At 40.2% G+C, this 23,341-nt stretch overlaps 1 protein-coding gene across 2 annotated transcripts in view; it reads right to left on the bottom strand.

Annotated features, from left to right (window-relative positions):
• The window catches only part of LOC120537529 (serine/threonine-protein kinase PAK 3), a 180,099-nt gene that overhangs the window by 54,534 nt on the left and 102,224 nt on the right, over window positions 1-23,341 (bottom strand). For both annotated transcript variants that reach the window (XM_039766538.1, XM_039766537.1), the window contains 2 exons: window positions 10,574-10,770; window positions 1,681-1,781 (listed from right to left, as the gene is read on the bottom strand). In XM_039766538.1, coding sequence (XP_039622472.1) covers window positions 1,681-1,781; window positions 10,574-10,748 — 276 coding nt within the window. In that variant the 5' untranslated portion in view covers window positions 10,749-10,770. The remainder of the gene's footprint in view (window positions 1-1,680; window positions 1,782-10,573; window positions 10,771-23,341) is intronic.

Here is a 23,341-nt window from a genome sequence, read left to right as displayed (position 1 = left end):
CTTCTGTAAAGTTTTAACTTACCCTTGGAGACAAATCTGTTTATCTATCTATCTATCTATCTATCTATCTATCTATCTATCTATCTATCTATCTATCTATCTATCTATCACCCACTTACTGTGCAATGTTACATTTTTTGTCTAGAAACCTTAGCCTACAGTTTGTTGTTCATATGGGCCCCCGGTACTTATAGCTCTGCCCCTCCTCCATGACCTCCCCCAGTATGGTGACTGGTTTTTTGAGGCTTCTTGGCACACCAGCAGTCCACCACCAGTTCTAATAGACTTGCAGGTTGCTCTTCCCGCACCACAAGACAAAGTCTTTCACAGCCTTCCTGTACTCTGACTCGTCTCCATTATTAATGCAGTCTACAATGGAGGAGGTATCTGAAATACTCTAGGTGGCAAGTGCTGGTATTGTGCTGGAAGTCTGCTGTGTACTGAATAAACAGGAAAGATTACCGGACAGTTCCCTGAGGTACTCCAGTACTAGTACACCCCTATTTCTGACACACAGTCCCTCAGCCTTACAAACTGTTGTCTGTTGGTTATCCAGGAGGTTGTGGGGGCACCAAGATGCATAGCCTGGAGCTTTTTCCCAGTCAGTGATGCAGAATGGTGTTAAAAGCACTGGAAAAATCAAAGAACATTATCCTGACTGTGATGCTGGTTTTGTCCAATTGAGAGTAGGCGTATGTAGATCAGAGCATCCTCCATCTGTCTGATAGCCATACTGCAGAGGATTCAGATGTTCTGAAACCAGTGGTCATAGATGGGGTCATAACTGTTAAATGTTCAAGGACAAAGAATTGATTGACTCTCCTATATTCACATAACTCAGAGAATCAGAGATTCAACTTCTTGTTGGATTCTCGTTTTAAGTACCTTAGATCAAACTTTCTTGGGGAGGAAGTATGTTTGACTCCACTGTAACTGTGACACATGCTTTCGCTTCCCCTTTACAAAAATGGGTCCACAGTCCCAACCAGCCAACCTAAGAGTACTGGTCTCACCAAACGTCTTCTTCCTCTGGGCTCTTACTTACCAACACCATACCTGCTGCAAGTCTTCACTCACCAGTCCCTCAGTGTTACACCTAGAGACCATCCTGCTAGGATTTCGTGAAAGTGTTCTTTCATTATAATATTCACCAGTAGATTGTACAGTTTCCACAGTCACAAATGCTGGTGAAATTCTTTAAGATCTCTTCATGAATTCTTAGTCTCTGAGGCTTCTCCAGCTACTGCCCTAGAAGTCTAAGTGAAGTGACTACCAAGAGGTGAACAGTTATTTAAATGTGCGTCAGTAAATTCAGTACCAAGCGTTATGAACTCTGCCCAACAGTTGTTCAGCACTATGGCTGGTTTGGTCATTGTCTGAGTGGAAGGTTTACATTCTTCCAGAGTTTTGTGGGTTTGCTTCTCCCTCATAATGTGCTAGTATTGTATTTATTATTATCTCTAAAGTAGTCTGGCATAAGGGACCATGGGCATTCGAGTGCGCATTCAAAGTAGAAGTTTTGCTGAAGTAAGCTAGGCCTTCCTATGGGACTGCAATGGATAAAATGGTTAGTGAAGCTATTAGGGTCATGGATGCCATTTACTAAGTCTAATTTTAAAATGTAATGTATAATTAAACTAGCGTTTATATGTTAATTGAAAAAAAGTAAAAGGGACATACCGTGAACTCTCCTGTCACTGCATCAAATCCCACGTGAATAGTGTGCTCAAAATCAGAAGGAAGGGAAATCTCAGGGCGTTCTTTTTCTTTTTTCTTGTTTGCTACAGAAAATATACAGACGTTAACTCATTATTAAGAAATACGGCGTAAAGGTGCAACACCACAATACAAATGATAATGAAGGAAAAAAAGAAAAGCAGAAACAGTGAGCCTTCATTTTATAAAGGGTAAAGATTTCTCTTTATACAGCTGGCAACAAGGCCTATTTGTACAAATAAATAAATATGAAGTGAAGCATCTGAACTTGCTAATCTCCTTTGTTACTGTGCATAACTGACACAATAGTCTATTCTTAAACCCACTTAGTCCAGTTCAAGGTCAGAGGAGACCGGGGTGAGCCCAACACAGGACGCCAGTCCTACTATGCATAAGTGTCCTGTGAATATAATAAGCAAGCATAATTATTAACAAGTTGTAGATGCCCCAGAGGACGTGTAGACTTCCTGCCCAGGATGGAGGCAAATCACTTACCCAGCTGGGACGCCATAATGGAAGGTTGAAATAAGTGGGGGCAATACCCTGCTGAGATTCCCATCATGCCTGGGATGCTCAAAGACGTCAAGAACTAGCAGGAGAGCAATTCATCCCCCACCATTCTAGGTGACAGCGTCTCTCATGTAGGGTCCCAGTCTGGATACTCACAGGGCTGCATGGGAACGGAAGTCCAGAAGTGCAGCCTTGTAGGGTTCCCAGGGGGACAGTGGAGGGCACTATGTGACCTGCACCAGTGCAAACATAATGTTGTTCTGCTCAGATATGATTTTATAAGGATAGATTCGTCCTTTAACATAGATATTGGGAGCACCACACACTCCTTTCCAGTGACCTGTGACCCCCCATACTTTCCCAATCCGTCTACTGACTTCATAGGAAGAGTCACCAGAGACATGAATGTCACTGCCAAGGTAAGTAAACCTCTCAATAAGGGCAACACTCTTTCCACAGACAGACACACTGCTGATGGCTGTGCCCAAGAGGTCATTAAAGGCCTGGATGTTGGTTTTTATCCAGGACACTCGCAAGCCCAGGCACTCAGACTCCTCACTCAGTCTCTTGAGAGCCCCGATCAGAGCCTCCATTGACTCCACGAAGATCACAGCATCGTCAGAAAAGTCAAGATCTGTGAATCTTTCTGTTGGTGAAGAAAGATTTTGTAATTGGCTGCACCATTACTAACAAAACATAACCAGGAAAGCATTAGAACATTAGAACACTCTAGATGAGAACAGGCCATTCAACCCAACAAAGCTCGCCAGTCCTGTCCATTTAATTGCTCCAAGATAACATCAAGTCGAATTTTGAACATCCCTAAAGTCCTACTGTCTACCACACTACTGGGTGTCTTATTTCAGGTGTCTATGGTCCTCTGTGTGAAGCAAAACTTCCTATTTTTTCTCCAGCTGTCTGGAGTTTTTTTGTTTTTTCTGTCCCCCCTGGCCATTGAACCTTACTCTTATTCGATGTTAATTAATGTTGATTCATTTTGTTTTCTTATTGTGTCTTTTATTTTTCTATTCTTTATTATGTAAAGCACTTTGAGCTACTGTTTGTATGAAAATGTGCTATATAAATAAATGTTGTTGTTGTTGTTGTTGTTAATGTTTGTGTAATACTAGGGTGTTGTACCGTGTTAGCCATTATGAATGTAGAGAAAAGCCAAGCAAAATGACACATTTTATTGGCTAACTAAAAAGATTACAATATGCAAGCTTTCGAGGCAACTCAGGCCTCTTCTTCAGGCAAGATGTAATACAGAAACTGAAGTTCCCTTTGTTTATATCCACACACTAGGACAAGAAACAACATTGGTAAATCTTTAAATGAAAAATCTTAAATGTAAAAAATTAATAGATTCATTCAGGCTAAGATTCATTTAACAAGAGAGAGAAGAACAATGTATGGTTAAGATCTTTGGATAAGATAACTGTCCAACAAAGTCCTTTGAAGTTTGTGATGAGTTTTTCAATACAATGTGGGTCTGTAGACAGGTTGTCTGTGTCATTCTGAGAGATGCAAACAGTCCTCATACCTGGCTATAAACCTCTTGTCTTTATTCAAGACATGTTGTAATGTATTAAATTTTAGCATGAGTTTAACTTCCCATTCTGTTCTCTCTTGCTGCGTTTTGAAGTTGCCCATAAGCACTGTGACTTTAAAGTCCCTCTCACAGTGTCCATGGCTGTTGAAGTGGGCCACTACAGGAACATCTGTGTTTGTCCAGTTTCTCCCACATAGAGTGCAGTGTCAGGACATTTCATGCAGAGAATTAGGTAGACCACATTAGATGATCAGCAGGAAAATGATCCCTTTATGTGATGTTCAAGTCGGCAGTGTGGTATAACTATACGGTCTGTATTGTAGATGTGGGCACACGTTTTACATCTTTTCTGTAGTCAGGGAGATGTGCCATTTTCTGCTGGTTCACTTAGGGAGCTTCAGACAATTAGTTTCTGAAGGTTTGGTGGTTGTCTGTATGCCAGGAGGAAAGGTTTCATAGTTTGGTCATTGTTTAACATTGGCTGAAGTTTTTATATTTTTCGAAGTGTTTCAAGATGTGGGTTGTAGGTGACAACAAGGGGGATGCGGTTCTTGTTGTCTTTGTTTTTATATTCCAGAAGGTTGTCTCTGGGTATGGTAGTAGCTCTTATTTGAGTGTCTGTTGTTTTGGAGGTATAACCTTGTCTGATGAAATCTTGTCTGAGCTCCTGCAGTTGTTGATCCTGGTCTGTCGAGTCTGAGCAAATATGATTGTACCGTATTGCTTGACTGAAAATAATGGAGCGCCTTATATGCTTGGGGTGGAAGCTGCCACTTCTTAGGTAGGTCCGTCTGTCTGTTGGTTTGTGAAAAACAGAAGTTACAAGGGTGTTGTTTTTCAGTTGATCGGTGGTGTCAAGGAAGCTGACTTCTGTTTTTGAGTAATTCAGCTTTAGCTTTATGTTGGGGTGAAAAGAATTATATTCATTATGAAAATGGACAGGGTCCTTCTCACTGGCAGTCCAGATTATGAAGATGTCATCTATGTAACGGAGATACAACATTGGTTTACGATGCACATTGACATGAAATCTTCCTCCAATTTTGCTATAAATAGGTTTGCATAGTGAGGTGCAAACCGACAGCCCATTGCCCATTTGCTGCAAGTAGAAATCTTGTCCAAAAGAGAATATAGATTGTGTCAGAGTGAATTTGATCATTTCTATTACTGACTTAGTGGGTAAATCATGTTGTCTGAGGTATGTTTCTTAATGTTTGTGTGAAATTTACCCTTAACAAGTTTCCAACTGTGCCCCCATATTCTTTTTGAGCTCATTTTAAGTAATATTTTTAAGATAATAATATTAGCAAGATCGAGTTGACTGAGTTGCCAGAAGCAGAAGCACAAGGATTTTATTAAAGGAAAGGGCAAAGAACTCCAGATAAGTGTTTCAGAATATGTTGTCAGGGATGCCAGGGGCAACGACCCGGCCGGGACGCCGTGAGGGACCGGAAGAGGGTCAAAGCCCACCCTGGATCACGTGGGGGCCGCCTTCCTGGTTGTTCTGGGGGCCACGGGTACAGGGCATGGAAGCTGCACCCTGTAGGGGCCCGTGGTCACCGCCAGGAGGCACCCCAATGCCTTGGGGACCTGTTACCCCAGCACTTCCACCACACCAGGAAGATTTAGGACGGCACCCGGAGAGCTGCCAGGAGGACAGCCGGCATATCCACCACGCTGGGGCGTGGCCAAGGGAGGAATGCCGGGAACACCTGGTGCTCATCCGGGGACTGCATAAAAGGGGCCGTCTCCATTCATTCAGCGCTAGAGTCGGGTGGAAGTAGGACGAGGCAGAAGAGGAGTGTGGAGGCGGCCCGAAGAAAGGCATTGAGTGGCCAGGACTGTATATTGGGGTTTGTGGTGTGCACGGGACTGTGTCTGAGTGACATAATCTTTGTAAATAGTGTAAATAATAAACGTGTGGTGGTATTTAACAACATGTCCACCTGTCTGTGTCTGGGTCAGCTCCACAATGTCCATCTCTAGTGATGAGTAAAACAATTTGTGTGAATATGAATTTGCAGCCCAGTTCAATGTTTCGCTTTGCAAAAAAATGAGTAAAGCAAATGGTGTTTTGCTTCCAGCAGAATTTGTATCATTGTCACAATAAGAATGATTTATGGTTTCTATCTGAAAGGTTTTGCAAACATTAATTCTGAATGTGTCTGCTTGTTGTTTAGTTTTTAAGTAAAGATATCTGGTGAAAAAAAAGCTCAGTTTATTTTCTGTCATGTGTAGACATTTTGTTGAGCTACCAGATGTATTTCTGTTAGTACAAACTCCACTTGGCCAATTATAATGACAATCTTGGTGACAGCAATCCTAAAGATGCATCTGAGACAGAAAAGAAACTCGAACTTCCACAGCACTTGAAGCGTACCTGTCATCGAGATCTTCTGCAGGAATTTAAGAAACATGAAAGGTGGGTTGCTAGTTAATGGCGGAGCAGCCTCACATGTAGTGAATTTTTCTGTGGAGAAAACACAGTGATGTGCACCACGGTTTCATTTTTAGTGTTTCATCGTATGGAAAATATACAAAAAACGAAATGCACTTCCCTTCAGTGGTGTGAACAAGGGACACACAGAGATTTGATTTGAGAGGTGCGCTACAGATAACACGCATTACACGGCTGCGAAAAGTACAAGTGTCACAATCTGCTTGCAAATGTAATGTTTTCTTGATTTCCAGTTTAGGATTTCATTTTAAAATGTATTTCTGTAATTAGTTTTCAAAAATTCTCTCATTTTTAAGGTCCTAAAAATATTTTACATTTTTCTATGACGCCATTTTGTTTCTCTTAGATGTCACTATTTTGTGCAGTGTTGTTATAGCAGGTGCTATGGGTGACATCCTGGGTCTTGCTGCACACGTTATCAGGGGTCAAGGATATAAACGGCAGCTCCATGTACTTCCTGGTATGTGAGACTTGATAACAAACCTTTCCCTGTTGATGTGCACATGCATGTTTGATGTTCTAGTTCCCCAGAATCCTTGCTTTGGTTTTGTTTATGACAAAAAAGTATCTTAAAAGATAGGATGGATGTTTGGTTAAAGAATTTTAGTCTTGGCTTGTGGTAACCATTTTTCTTGTGAACATGCAATAGCTGTGTGAAAGTGTAAAAGAGGCTTTACCTTTTGATTTCCACCCATAGAAGCTTTAAAATCTCCAAAAAACTTTTTAGTGAGTTTCACATTTTACAAGTATGACACAAATTTTAGTGTCAGTTATGCAAAACTGTATGTACATTGAAACGTGCCTGTTTCGTTCATCACTGCTCTGTTTTCAGAAGAAGACGAGAAATGCCTCTCTGAGAACACACCCAAGATGGTCACCAAATGTACATCGCAGTTTGCCAGGCCCAGTAAGGTTATGAACAGTAAAGGGGCCGTCTCATGGGGTCAGCTGACCCTAGTGTGATATACTGTAAAAGGAGCCATTTGCTAAAGTCAGTCAGTTCACTTCCAGCACTTCATGGGAGCAGATCTCCACCCTGGCTCACCTAAAAGGGCCTTGTAAAAGGATCTTTTCCAGCCTGATAACCTGGAGAGAGATATATGGGGGCTTAATTTGTTTTGTTTTTGTATTCTTTTATAAAAGAAAACTCTCTTGAAAGAAGTCATAAATACCAGTACTCTAGATAACCTAGAAGAGCAGCTGCTTGTGCTTCATTTTTGCCTTCTCATTTTGACCTTAATAAAAGGCCTTTCTTTATCCTAGATATGGAAAACCAAGTGAAAGCCTGGTTGGTAGGACTCCCACCTGGACAGCATGTATCTTTGTAAGTGCAGTATTGCAGAATGTTTTCCCATTTACGTTACATTTTGCGTTTATGTTGTATTTCTGTGTTTTCATGCACTGGTCTCTTACATTGAACTGCACTCAATAAGAATAAATTGAACTGAAAGCGATTGAATTTAGAGCTGGCATCACACGCACAACATTATTAGATACCCCCTGTCATTATATTCTCTTGCGGCTGTAGCAGGCGCATCGCAGTTTTACAGCTTTACAGGATGGGCTGCCAGGTTCACATGGCTCAATTTACACATATTAGACCTGCAAATATGCTTTCACACTAACAGACAATTTTAGTCCCTTTTCTTGTAACAGTTCATATTGGAAAGACATAAAGAAGCAATAAACACCTAATAAAGCATTGAACTATACCCAGTCTTCCTAAATGTTTCTCTATTCATGCATTCATCCATCCATCCATTTTCTGAACCCATTTTCTCCATTAAAGAAAATGTCACCCATACTTGGGAGTGTGTGACCACCCAGGAATGAGAGGGCTTGGATGGACTTACACCAGCACACATGCTAGCTTAAGAAATGGTATTTTTTGTACCCAGTTTCTTATCCAAAATCCCTTGTTACTTTAAAGGTTTGCATTAGCGGTATAGTATTTTAAAAGCATCCACAGGGTGTCTGAGGATTATTGTGTGAAGGAACAAAGCCAGGAGCTGACTATTAAGATGAAAAACGAGGTCAGAACTAGCAGAGGGTCAAAGCTGGGGTAACAAGTTGGCATAGCTGAACTGAAATCAAAAGGACAAGCTAAAATTATAGTTCAAGGACAAAAAGGAGGCCGTAGAAACATTTTTTTTTAAATCCTACCACTAGGCAAATTTTGAAAAATTAAAAGATTCACAAAACCTGGAGTATCTGCTGAGAGATGTGTTTAGGCCACCCTATTTAGACATCACATCCTGTGACATCATTAATGAATGTAATCAAGTGACCAAATTCAAAATGCCAGTCAGTCTTTTTCAAATCCACTTAGTCCTGAACAGGGTCACAGCAGGGTGCTGGAGCCTATCCCAGTATAGAGTGCAAGGCAGAAACAATCCCTGGTCAGGGTGCCAGTCCTTCATAAGGCAAACACACACACACATACACTCTCCAACAACACACTAGGGCCATTTTAGTATCAACAGTCCACCTAAACTGCATGTTTTTTGGATTGTGGGATGAAGCCAGGGCACCCAGAGCAAACCCATCTAGACACGGGGAGAACATGCAAACTGCATGCAGGAAGGACCCGGGACATGAGCCCTGGTCTCCTCTCTGTGAGGCAAATTCAAAATGGAATTGTGGTAAGTATAAAAATAAAATGCTAGCAAAAATCTACTTTTTATTTTCAAACTAAATGTAACACTAATGTTACATTTTTAATCTATCTGTATGCATGTAAAATATGACCATATTAAACGTAGTGGTCTGTGCTATTCTTTACAGCCCAATGTGTACTGCTCTGAATGAGAAAAGCAGAAAAAGATTTTGAAAACGACCAGGAGATAAGACTTGACATGAGGGGCAGGCAAGATTCATAACCAGAAAGTCAATAACATGACTATAAATGTTATGCATTTACTGTACTTTGTGTGTTTAATGTTATATTGTTGCTCTTGTTCATTATGATTTATTGTTTTTCCTCAGTAATTTTTAGTTTCTTTGGTTCCATATGTGATTTTGTCATTGTGAAGTGTCATTTTATATGTTGTTATATTCCTTGTTCTTTATGGATGGGACCCAAGGAGGTGGGGCCACCCTGACATCACCATTCTTGGGTCCCTCCTCAGGCTATTTAAATTAGCGGAGAAGGCTCAGGAGTTGGGAATCATTCAGGTTTCTATCAGTATTGTGGTTACTTGTTGGAATTTCTTGGATTTTTGATAATGTTAGCAGGTAGCATTAGGGATCTGGCTGAAGTCAGATAAGCATCTGCTGGGCCGACCTGCTCTCTGTCTTGTTTTAGGCGGCCTGACACCTATTTTGTCTTAAAGGAAGCTCCAAATCATAATGGTCAAAGCCAAATACAAAACACCAAGTTGTTGTTAAAAACACAGAGCACTTAACAAAGAAAACTTTCACAAAATACACATGTGCAAATCTCTTCATTTGTCTCCAAAAACTGAGATAAATAAGAAGTGTTCATCATGCCCACAATTTCTGTGATGTCACTTCTGGGTTTGTTTACTCAGCAACATAACAACAACAGCTCCATACAATGGTAGCACTCACAATAAACAAAAAAACGTTATGGAGAAGAAAGCAAAATAGTTTAACTTTTTTACAATACTGTCTGGATGCAGACAGACTAATGTCAAATTCAGAACCATAGAGAGGCAAGTATAGTGGATGGACTGTATAATGGATGAAGCAACCGCTCCGGGATGGTTGATGTTTTCTTTCCCAGTTAGAAGGCCAAAAGAAGTGAGGAACAATGGGAGACTGTCAAGTAAAAAGGTCAAGAAAAAACTACAAATAATTACCAAATGAAGGATTAAGCCTCATTATCAAAGAGACTCAGGCCCCCTTTGACCACACTTTCCACAGTGTGATGTATTTGCTAACCTCTCATAACTCTAAGGCCAGTGGAGATGCACTGATGTGCCACACCACCGTTAGTCTTTCTTAAAGTCATTGTGGCCGGTTTAGACCCTCACTCCTCACTATCAGAATAAAGTAGGTTCAGCCCAAACCATCTTGAAGCGTTACAGCATTAAATCAGGTGAAAACAGTGAGAACAGAACAGTAGGATTTCTCCTGTTCTGATGTTTTGTATTTAACAAATTCAGTTAAACAATAATTTTACTGCTAGTAAATCAGAAAACAAATCTGCATTCAATGTTTTTACTTTAACAGACCAATATGTAAAATAAAACAATTCAGTTCTAAGATAACTGACCAGAACTGCAAAGACATCTCTTCCGCACTCCTGTTTTAAGTGTCAGTCATTCTGCTGTGGACTTTGAGCTGTACATCAAATATTAAATACAAGTGCTTACTTTTGTCACCACCTCCTGGGAAAATGGAGCGGAGTCTGGCTTTCTTATTTTTCTCTTCAGGTGCCATTGGAAGAGGCTTGGTGCTGTGATTGGATGCGGAAGAGTCTCGATTATTACTGTTCATTCTCAAGGGAGGGGCCGGCGGCTTCTCTTCAATATCGACACTATCAGACATCTTTAGTGGCGCTCACAGTATCCTGTTACAAGAAGGAGAAACACAGTGTATGTTAGTCCAGTGCCAAATTGTTTTTAAAAGCAGTCAAAGATTCTTTACAGCTTGTTTGATGCCTGGGCCAAACAAAAAACGCTTAAGGCAAACTACAGGGTCTGCTATGAATATCATTTGGTTGGTATAGGGACTAGGGGGTGGTGGAACTAAAATCATAAGGTTGTTGCTTGGAGCCAATTAAAAAATCTATCTATCTATCTATCTATCTATCTATCTATCTATCTATCTATCTATCTATCTATCTATCTAGATAGATAGATAGATAGATAGATAGATAGATAGATAGATGTAATTGACTGGCTGACTGACAAGAAATTCTTGGCTATTTGCAGGTAACCTAAGGAACATATCTCTCTATTTTAAAAGAAAAACTTGAGACAAGACTATTGCCAAGAGATTTTTTCAAGTCCCGCCCTCCTCTCAACCATTTTTCAACCAAACCCACGGTCTTCTCAGGTCTCATTCCTGTGATTGGTTTTGTTAGACACAGTTCCTGTGCTCTCAGCTCTTATAAATTTTTATGTTTTCCTCACTTTAAGTTCCAAATAAAAAAAGACTTATTATGTCCAAGTTTTATTGAAGAATTTCATTTCGAAGAGTTATCAACAGAAGAAATGAGTGCATGGGCCATCCTAGCACTGAGAAACTGCAAGTTTAAAAAGTATTTGCGTGTTAATTTCAAAGCCAAACAGAATGAAGACATATAACTTAACGGATGCAACATGAAACATAATTTTCTTTCAATTTACTACATTTTACTATTTTTTACTTTTTAATTACTTGCTGTAATGTAAAATAGTTTTATTATGCATATGCAGCAATTCCCATGAAAAATAACAATCTGTTTAAATTGTACATCTGCTTGCCCTTACGCGAGTGGCAGATACGCAAAGTGGCTAGCACATAGCACCCATCCAGGGGTTGGCAAGCGAAGCGAGCAGAGGGCAAACCCCCTAGTTTTTCAATAAAAAAAATCCAACCTCACCAAAAAGTTAATTAAATCATGAACAAAATCATCAATCCCCATATGTTATAGTCAGAAAGTGCCATCTTAGTGCTGGTCTGAAGCAGATCTAGAGTAGCACAGACAGGGCATGACCAACTGCAAGTCAGCAGTATTATGGTTCAGGTCCCAACTGTATCCTTTTCTTTTTTAACTTTTTATCTTATTTACAACTCACATACCAAAACAGATGTAATTGGATAAAGCTACATGTTTGAGTGGCTGACTGGTAAGAACTTCTTGCATATTAGCATAAAATCTAAAGCAAAGCAGTTTCAATTATGGATCAGTCTCAAGGCTCTGAGGCACACAAAGTCCAAAAAATTAATTTAATAGTGAAAAAAGTGTGATGATGCTTTGCATTTCATAGTCAGAAAGGACGATCTTAGTGCTGCTCTGCAACAGGTTCAGAACAGTGCAGAGGGCAGCATGTCTGGCTATAAGTCGACAACATCATGCTTCCAGTCCTGCCTCTATCCTGTATTTTTGGTTCTTAAACAAGATATATGTAAAAGAATAACAATCAAAACTACATAAGTGATACCAAAAAACGAATTGTTTATTATTATAAAATCTCATAGAAAAATGTTCTCCCACATATCCCACAAGATATGCACAGCGATCCGCCTTTACTTCTATCCTCTTCTTACACAGTATATTAAGATGTGCATTTATTTATATCATTTTATTGTCTGAAAGCATAACAAAATATTTTCATTTCCCTTGAACTTTCTAATGCCACCTTCTTTATTCTGTAATATTAAAGTGATTACATTCTCAATGTCCCTGAAGAAATCAGAACCTTTTCCATCTTTCTGTTTCCTGTATTGTTTTTTATTAGGTAATGTCTGGGTGTTTGAAATTATCACTCCAGTTATTAAGTATGTTATTATTATTCTAGAAATTTCTCATTTATGATATTTACTATCCTGATAACTATGTAATCCATTCCATAAAAAGTTAAATGATTTGCAGAATCCAAGCTTTAATTAATACTAGTATCTGCTGTATGTATTAGTCATGCGCTCTGACCTGTTGGGAACATCTCAGGACAACAGACATGAAGCACACCTGCACTCCACCCCAGTCCTTGGTTATATTTAAAGAAATGCTTTCTGACAGGGTTCCTCTTCAAATATTTTTTTTCTCCTCATCAAATATATATATATATATATATTGGAAAAGATGTTGACCAGAATATACAATAATTACAATAAACTTTAACTTGTCAAATTTTGTGAAATCATCATTCTGTCACAAAATGGCGTGGTGACCCCTAATGGTCAAATAAAAATGAGTACCTGTATACTCTATGCAAAAATCCCAAATTTTATTCATTTTGCATGACAAAAGAAGTCCACTGAGGCCTGACCTTCTCACTGTTGTAAAGCTTCATCACTCATGCAGCTCTGGGAATTTCCTTGCACATTTGATTAGGAGGCTGCCTGTTAAAATGACACTCGTATTGACCATTTTCTATTACATTCCACACCTGCCTTTGTTTCAGCTGTAGACTACACTCTTCTTCCTGCATCTTCTTTTTATCTTATTTCCTGCTAGTTCCTTTACTGTATATTTTACAGTTCATTTCCCTTATTATGTACACTACAATAGACATGTTCCTGTTTTTAATTTTCTTTATAATCTCTATGTTGAGATTTAGTAAAGCAGAGCAATAAAGTAATACAGTACATCACGTACACAATCCTGTATACTGTACTGTAAATTTCCATTGTTGGTGGACTCACTATCCAGTAAGGCAACTTCAGTTATTTCCATTGTAGAGCTCTTGAGTAGAATTTTTCACAAGGGCAAATAAGGGCAAAATTTAAACTAGATAAACAATAATAAATATATACGGTAACTCTGTCAACAGTTTTGTTGTAGACATATACAAAGAAATACAGTGAAAAATCAAGAGCTTTTATAAAATATGAATTATATGTACTGTATAGAAAATGTTTGTTGTAAGCAATCTCACTGAATTCTCTGAAACTCCCCATTATTGCACAATTGAAGGGAGTGCTGAGATGACACCCTTGCTGTGCACAATGATTTATAGCACAAATGTGAAAGTCTGTATTATTTGAACTCCCTAAGGTTTTATGGTTTGGGTTCACCAGTTTCTCCAACTATAATTTTTTAAACAAATCAAAACCTACAGTATGTGGTGTGGTAAACAATTAATCCCAGTCTATTAAAAGCTTTTTCTGTATCCTGAAATAAGAACATGTCGGGGTGTTTCAGTGTGGATGAATGTCTACCCTAAATAAATCATACTTTGTAGGGAGTGTGAAAATACAGGAAAGATGGTTAGAATGTGTAACTGCTTTAGCCAGAATATTTGGGTTGGTGTTTAGGAGAGAAATGGGTCAATATTATTCATAGTTTAAGAGTTTACTTAAAATAGTTTATTTACTTTGTTCTTTGATAAAAACTTGACAGATTGCTTTTTGTAGGACACACTTTACCAAAGTTTCTTGATTCACTAATAGAATTATTGATGAAAGTTTTAAAATAAAGTGTAAGTAAAATTCAGATGGGTGTCCATTTGGATTCATCCTGCATAGTTTTTACAATGCTAAGCTTGTGAAAGAATTACTAATTGAACTAATGTTGTTGGTATTTGATCTGGGAGTGCTGGCAGGTCACATCTTTTAAGGACAGTTTATTACTTACTGATTAATATCATACATTCTGATGATTCATATGATATCTACATGTCATTTTTGAACAAAAAAACACTAATATTATGAAATTTGGCCATTTCAAAAGAACCCTAGTTGTACACACTAGCTCAACACTTTCACCCCACAGGAAGTGGTTTCCTCTCAAAAGACAAAATCACAGTAAACTGTTCATGCCACTTGGTTGGTTTTGTTTTGATATACTTTTGTATTTATGTGAGAACTCACACTAGTGGATAGAAAACGTATCCTTACCTCAAGAAACACTAGGAATATACGATAAAAAGGCCATAACCCTTTTGTCGTCACAAATATGCATCAGAAATTTAGAAGGCAAAGAGGACGGAATCAATGAGTTTATTATCTGGTGGAGCTTCATGTTCTATTGCTCCATTATAAGTCTATCTATCTATCTATCTATCTATCTATCTATCTATCTATCTATCTATCTATCTATCTATCTATCAAATAGTACCTTTCCTATCTATCTATCTATCTATCTATCTATCTATCTATCTATCTATCTATCTATCTATCTATCTATCTATCTATCTATCTATCTATTTATCTTTCTTTCTTTCTTTTATACAGTACTTTTTGTACCTCTGTTATTTGTTTACCAACTGTTGACCCTATTTTGTGCTTTGTGGTTTCTTCCTCAAATGCACTTTATGCCTATTGCCACCAATCCACTCATCCAGTGTCCACACATACAGTATGATTCAATGATACGAGCTGGACTTTTCTGATGTCTTTAAAAATGTTGAACATCTGGATTAACTCCTTATGTAACCTTTTCTATTGAAGACTCCAGGGATTCAGCTCTCTCAGCCTGTCACACGCAGACATGCCCTTTAGTCCAGGAATGCCCTTCGTTGTTCCTCCCGGCATTTATTACTTGTACATTACACCTTGGGCACCGATCTTTAGTGACATGTCAATCACTGTGATTTCTGTAAGGCTGAGGATGACAGCTACCCCTGGAAACAGAGCAGGTTGACAGGACCTTGAATGGCTTTATTCACCAAGGGAATATTCATTAAGATAAATCCACATTATAAATGTCATAATAACAAATACATACTAAAAGGTTAATTGCAGCTGTTTTGTGAAAGGCAGAGAGAAACCTGGCATTCATTATGGACCTGTGACTGAGACAATCAGAGTTCCAACTTAGAAGTGACTTTTGTTTTGCTCACCTCAGATGCCATTATATTACACCCTTCTGTGCCTTTTCTTTTCAACTTTAAAGTGCCACCATTAAATGGGGTTACCACTGTGGTACCCCAACTCTCTGTTCTGACTCCTCTCTTTTGTTTTTACTATATTTACTGTATATATATGCACACCTTTACTTACCAAGGCAGCACCCCTCGGTGTCCATAGCACACTTTCAGTATTTTTAATCTTTTCTGTAATGGCAGAGGGGGACACCTTGGTGTCCATGGTGTGCTTTCAATACTATTAGACTTTGAGGATGGGGGGTGTCCAGGGCACACTGTGTCAATGTTGCACCTTCAGTATTATTAGACTTTGAGGATCATCCCCCACGCTGTCTGGATGGCACACCCCATACCTTCCATAAACGGCACCCCTCGGCTAATGGAGCCCTAGGAGGTTGTCTATGTCTCCTAATGGATTGACAGCCTCTGCAGAGAGGAGTACTGGCTGCCTGAAGCCTGCCCTTCCCTGCTGCCATCAGATCCGCATCTCCTGTGCTGCTCATGTGTACCATTTGCACAAAGTAACGGACTCACCTTAACTGCAGTGCACATGGCTAACTAAACATTTTACATTTTATAAGACTTACAGTGTTTTGATTTTAATGGATAAAAACATTGCACGTCTAAATCTTATTCTTTACAAACCTCTTTATTAAGAAGCTGTAGGTCACTATGACCAAAAGTATCAACCTAACTATCAGTACTTTGATTACAATTCATGGCATATCTAACTTCACTCCTTCTTAGTTAAATAATAAATTATCATCATGCCACATATTCCTTATAGATGTTTTATAAGTAAAGATTGCTGCTCTTCAAAGTATAACCTACAATATTTATTGATAATAAAGATAAACCCGGCCTCAATACGATCCTGAAGTATGAAAACCTATCACATCCCCAGATCAGGCAGGGTCATAAATAATAAATAATACACCTTCTTGAAAATGGTGGCCCCGTCAAAGGTTGATTGCAGCAACACCTAAGGAGACAAGAGGGAACTCTAAGAAGGCAGCTGGACAGCTCTCACCAACTGTGGAAAAGCCTTTCAAGTTTTTGGCAAATTGAAAAAATGACGTTGCCCCTATAATTAACGATCTCTAGATTTCATTTCTCCTGAGCTTCACGTAAACAATATTGCTTTTTTTTTTTTCACGAATCAACAACACCTGCCATTTAAATCATGCAGTCACAGCATTTAAATCACGTGATCGAAATCCGATGTTTTCATTGGTAGGCGGTCTTTCCTCATTGGTCAGTGGAGTTGCTTGGTTTTTGTTTTGCAGTATGTAAAATTCTGTGTACATGCTAGCATCTTCTGTCGTGCTATGACTGGAATGAAGAGATATTTGGCCATCACCACTACCTTCGGGAATGACTTAGTAACTCCAAAAACTAAAAAAACTCAATTTTGAAAAAAATATCAGTTACTAGGTTTTTCTATTGCATGTTGGAGCTTCCAAAATAGATCACTCACTACAGAAATGACCTTATTCTGGGGTAAAAAAAACAGCTCATCCTCACTGGCAGCGGGAAAAGATCCAGAATTCAGAGAGAAGGGGAGATAATGGAGAAGGGGCTTGTTTTGTGAGTGGGTCGTAGTTTAGGGTGTGTGGTTAAGTGGTCCAGCCATTCGACAAAACAGGCAGGGAGAAAGGACCTGTGTTAGGCTTTATTGTTTGCCTCTTTGTTTTTGTCTAAATAATTTGCCCCTTTGGTACCTCTTCCTGATATTTATTTTTTATAATGAACATATTTTTGTCATATTGTGGTCTCCCTGGTAGTAATGTAAGTTCAGTGTCCACCATTGTCCACAATATCAACCCACAGTCTGAATCTGCTTATTTGAATTTAAGACCCCAGCCTTTTATTTTACCACTGGTTGCCAGGCAGAACCCAACACTGGACGGAGTACTACTCTATTATGGGACCCCTACGCTCAGCTTTACTGAGTCACCAATTAAAGTAATCTGCTCGTCTTTGCAATTTGTGAAAAACGTGGAGTGCATGAAAAAATCTACAAAGAGACATGGAGAATATATTAACTCCACAGAGAAAAGCCAAGCAAAATGACACCTTTTATTGGCTAACTAAAAAGATTACAATATGCAAGCTTTCGAGGCAACTCAGGCCCCTTCTTCAGGCAAGATGTGTCATTTTGCTTGGCTTTTCTCTACATTCATAATGGCTAACATGGTACAACACCCTTAACTCCACTGAGACAGCCAGGAACTCTGGAAGTGTGGCGCAACAGCACTAATGATGGTGCTGCCCTTAAAATATGTCCAAATGACTCATTTCATTTAAACACATCAAATTCCAGGCAGTGTGATATAATAGCAGAGGCGCTGGACGGTAAAGCACAAGAGTTCCTCACCACTGACTCACCATGCGGCGCAAGCAAAGTGATTAGCCTTCCAGTATGCAGCTCTCTTTTAGAAAATCTGAAAAATGAGAATACACACGAAAAAAAAATAATAGGCAGTGGCCGCCATGTGCTCTGCATTGACTAAAACACGCACAAATCTGACTATCTGTGCGGCCTTCTCCAAAACCTGACTGGGCTACAATTGCAGAAATTCACAAACATGTCTACGCCGTGAGTCAGTGGAAATGGCGAGCACTGCAGTCAGCAACAATAGCAAGTGCTGCTTGAGCCTGCAAAGAGAAAGAGAGAAGGAAGCCGATCCAAACAATTCTTGTTTTTATTTAAGGAGCGGCTGGTCATTGATGATCTGCTCGTTTTCACTTACTACTCCTCCTCCTGCCATCCAGATTCACTGCCTGTTAAAGCAGATGGGTGCAGACAGTTGGGGATTAGCTAAGCACAATACAATGAATGTTGAATCCAAACCTGAATGAGAAGCCAGTCTGGCACACACACCCACACTCATTCATTCTGGTCCACTGTAGGCTCACTGCTCTCACTTAAAATGTTTTAAGATGATAGAAAGCTTTTCAATGTAAATTTACATGACAGAGCAATCTCAACCCACTTGATCGCAGTCAGAGTCAAAGGTGCTGGAGCCTATCCTGGCAGTAGAGGACAGGAAAACAGTGTGACATACAGCACATTCACACACACACGCCAATTTGGAACAATCAAAAGAGATGTACAATTTTATATAAATTACATTACACTGTTAGAACCGTGGTGAAGAAACAGGCAAATAAATGGCTTGTGACTGACATAAGCAAAGCGGCACCCATGCAGCAGGGAAGCAACAAGTGCAACACACCAACAGCGTGACAGGAAACAGACACAAAACATACAGTGGGATGCAAAAGTTTGGGCAACCTTGTTAATAGTCATTATTTTCCTGTATAAATCGTTGGTTGTTACGATAAAAAATGTCAGTTAAATATATCATATAGGAGACACACACAGTGATATTTGAGAAGTGAAATGAAGTTTATTGGATTTACAGAAAATGTGCAATAATTGTTCAAACAAAATCAGGCAGGTGCATAAATTTGGGCACCACAAAAAAGAAATGAAATCAATATTTAGTAGATCCGCCTTTTGCAGAAATTACAGCCTCTAAACACTTCCTGTAGGTTCCAATGAGAGTCTGGATTGTGGTTGAAGGTATTTTGGACCATTCCTCTTTATAAAACATCTCTAGTTCATTCAGGTTTGATGGCTTTCGAGCATGGACAGCTTTCTTTAACTCACACCACAGATTTTCAATTATATTCAAGTCTGGGGACTGAGATGGCCATTCCAGAACGTTGTACTTGTTCCTCTGCATGAATGCCTTAGTGGATTTTGAGCAGTGTTTCGGGTCGTTGTCTTGTTGAAAGATCCAGCCCGGCGCAGCTTCAGCTTTGTCACTGATTCCTGGACATTGGTCTCCAGAATCTGCTGATACTGAGTGGAATCCATGCGTCCCTCAACTTTGACAAGATTCCCAGTCCCTGCACTGGCCACACAGCCCACAGCATGATGGAACCACCACCATATTTTACTGTAGGTAGCAGGTGTTTTTCTTGGAATGCTGTGTTCTTTTTCCTCCATGCATAACACCCTTGTTATGCCCAAATAACTCAATTTTAGTTTCATCAGTCCACAGCACCTTATTCCAAAATGAAGCTGGCTTGTCCAAATGTGCTTGAGCATTCCTCAAGCGGCTCTGTTTGTGCTGGTGGCGGAGAAAAGGCTTCCTCTGCATCACTCTCGCATACAGCATCTCCTTGTGTAAAGTGCGCCGAATGGTTGAACGATGCACAGTGACTCCATCTGCTGCAAGATGATGTTGTAGGTCTTTGGTGCTGGTCTGTGGGTTGACTCTGACTGTTCTCACCATTCGTCGCTTCTGTCTATCTGAAATCTTTCTTGGTCTGCCACTTCGAGCCTTAACTTGAACTGAGCCTGTAGTCTTCCATTTCCTCAATATGTTCCTAACTGTGGAAACAGACAGTTTAAATCTCAGGGACAGCTTTCTGTATCCTTCCCCTAAACCATGATGGTGAACAATCTTTGTCTTCAGGTCATTTGAGAGTTGTTTTGTGACCCCCATGTTGCTACTCTTCAGAGAAAATTAAAGGAGGAGGGAAACTTACAATTGACCCCCTTAAATACTCTTTCTCATTATAGGATTCACCTGTGTATGTAGGTCAGGGGTCACTGAGCTTACCAAGCCAATTTGAGTTCCAATAATTAGTTCTAAAAGTTTTGGAATCAATAAAATGACAACGGTGCCCAAATTTATGCACCTGCCTGATTTTGTTTGAACAATTATTGCACACTTTCTGTAAATCCAATAAACTTCATTTCACTTCTCAAATATCACTGTGTGTGTCTCCTATATGATATATTTAACTGACATTTTTTATCGTAACAACCAACGATTTATACAGGAAAATAATGACTATTAACAAGGTTGCCCAAACTTTTGCATCCCACTGTATACCATATGTACTGAAACGCGAAAAATCGATCATAAAATCAAACCCCAACATATATGTCCATTCAAAAATACAACACTTAAATTTTATTTATTTTTTAACATCTTCTTGCCTTCTCCAATCTCACACCAGTTTCTCAGACACATTGAATTTTGTTGCAGCAGCGCAGTTACCAATTTCTTTTGCCACTCTTTAACAACTTTTAATTTAAAACAAGCTTCATATTTTCTTCTGATCGAGAGTTCCATCGTAGATAAGGGATGCTCTTACAATAAAGGTGTATGACGGTGTGAGATACAAAAAACACTAAACAGTGCAAACGTTGCTTCAGAATAGTTTGGGTATTACCGTGTGGTCACGTAGGCACAATACATCCATCCATTATCCAACCTGCTATATCCTAACTACAGGGTCATGGGGGTCTGCTGGAGCCAATCCCAGCCAACACAGGGCTCAAGGCAGAAAACAAACCCCGGGCAGGGCACCAGCCCACCGCAGGGTGCGCGCACACACACACGCACACACACACGCACACACACACACCAAGCACACACTATGGTCAATTTAGAATCGCCAATCCACCTAACCTGTATGTAAAAAAAAATGCAGTGTATTCCGTGGTTACTCTCTCAGGTGGGCATTAGCATTGCATAATCTCTTGGACCAATAGCGTGTTTTCCACATTCGACTTATACAACCGACATTATAAAATATGAAAAACTATACGGTAAAATCAAGCTCCAACTTATCTGCAGGAGAACTTATCCACAAGTATATATGGTAATTGTCAAATTAATACAAGTGTTCAAGGAGACAAAAACTGAAGAATCTCAGCGGTAGAGCTGTGGCCTCGCAGTAAGGAGACCCGGGTTCGCTTCCTGGGTCATCCCTGTGTGGAGTTTGCATGTTCTCCCCGTGTCTGCGTGGGTTTCCTCCGGGTGCTCCGGTTTCCTCCCACAGTCCAAAGACATGCAGGTTAGGTGGATTGGCAATCCTAAATTGTTCCTAGTGTGTGCTTGGTGTGTGTGTGCCCTGCAGTTGGCTGGCACCCTGCTCGGGGATTTGTTCCTGCCTTGCGCCCTGTGTTGGCTGGGATTGGCTCCAGCAGACCCCCGTGGCCCTGTGTTAGGATATAGCGGGTTGGATAATGACTGACTCACTGACTGACTGTAGGTCTTGACATTATCATCACCCAAACCAGATTTTAAGATGGGCATTTGAATTACTGTGTGTGGGCACTTGTGAAGAATCAAATTTACTTTTAATTAACATACCTGACATACCCCATGGCTAGACATCGGTTTTAGTAGATTTTCATTACATAGAATGGCCATACAAAGTATTTGGCCTCTTTGGGCAGGACAAGCCATTGCCACTGTATCAAGAGGCAAAAAGCAATTAACCAAAGAGGCGCATGCCAAAGGTGCGACAACCAAATTTGAACTGAAATTGGTAGAATACTTACCTAGTCTGACTTTTTCTTTTTTAACTTAACAATCATTTTAGAAGGATCCATAGAATTTGGTTTTCACTTTGAAATAAAGTTTTTCATGGTGATTAATAGTGTAAAATCCAAAACTGAAAGAATTAAGATTATTCACTATAACCTGATTAAATTAAAAGGGAAGTAAAGTTGGGGAGCATGCACTGGTACAATGCGTTGCCGCACCCACTACACGACGATACAACTTGGGATCCCAGTTGGCAACCCCCCAGGCAGACACACGGTCCAGTCCCACCCTCCGGAAATGACATCTGATGATATCTGCTGTAGCCAGGTGTTAGGTGGGTGACCCCTTGGCCTGGTCCAGTCACTCGGGTCCCCAACAATGAGGATCTTATGAGCCGGATCACCCTCTGGGCAACGTGCCACATGGCCGTAGTGTCGTAACTTACGCTCCCTCACAATGCAGGTAATGTGCCTCATTCGGGACTCCATGAGCAACCACTCCTTTGACACAAAGTTAAATCAACGGTACCCAAGGATTTTCCGGAGAGACACCGAAGTACCAAAGGAGTCCAGTCTTCATCTCAGTTCACTGGATAGCATCCATGTCTCGCAACCATATAGCAAGACAGGAAGCACCAGGACTCTAAAGACTTGGACCTTCGTCCTTTTGCAGAGATATTGGGAGCGCCACACACCCATTTCCAGAGACCTCATGACCCCCCATGCTCTCCCAATCCGTCTACTTACTTCATAGGAAGAGTCACCAGAGATATGAATGTCACTGCCAAGGTAAGTAAACCTCTCGACAAGGTCGACACTCTCTCCGCAGACAGACACACTGCTGATGGCTGTGCCCAAGAGGTCATTAAAGGCCTGGATGTTGTTTTTTATCCAGGACACTCGCAAACCCAGACACTCAGACTCCTCATTCAGTCTCTCGAGCGTCATTATCAGAGCCTCCATTGACTCTACGAAGATCACAGCATCGTCTGAAAAGTCAAGATCTGCGAATCTTTCTTCACCAACAGATGCCCCACAGCCGCTGGACCCCACGACTTTGCCCAACACCCAGTCCATACAAGCATTGAACAGAGTAGGAGCAGAACACACCCCTGACGAACCTCAGAGTCAACTGGGAAAAACACAGAGGTCCTGCCTCTACTCTGCACAGCAGTCACAGTACCAGTGTACAGGCCGGCCATGATAGCCAGCAACCTCGAGGGGATCCTGCAAACCCACAGGATGTCCCACAGGGCAGCTCAATCTAC

This window comes from Polypterus senegalus, chromosome 10, assembly GCF_016835505.1.
Source record: "Polypterus senegalus isolate Bchr_013 chromosome 10, ASM1683550v1, whole genome shotgun sequence".
NCBI classification, from domain to species: domain Eukaryota; kingdom Metazoa; phylum Chordata; class Cladistia; order Polypteriformes; family Polypteridae; genus Polypterus; species Polypterus senegalus.
Note: the sequence above shows the minus strand (reverse complement) of the source record. Positions and strands in the feature narration are given on the sequence as shown.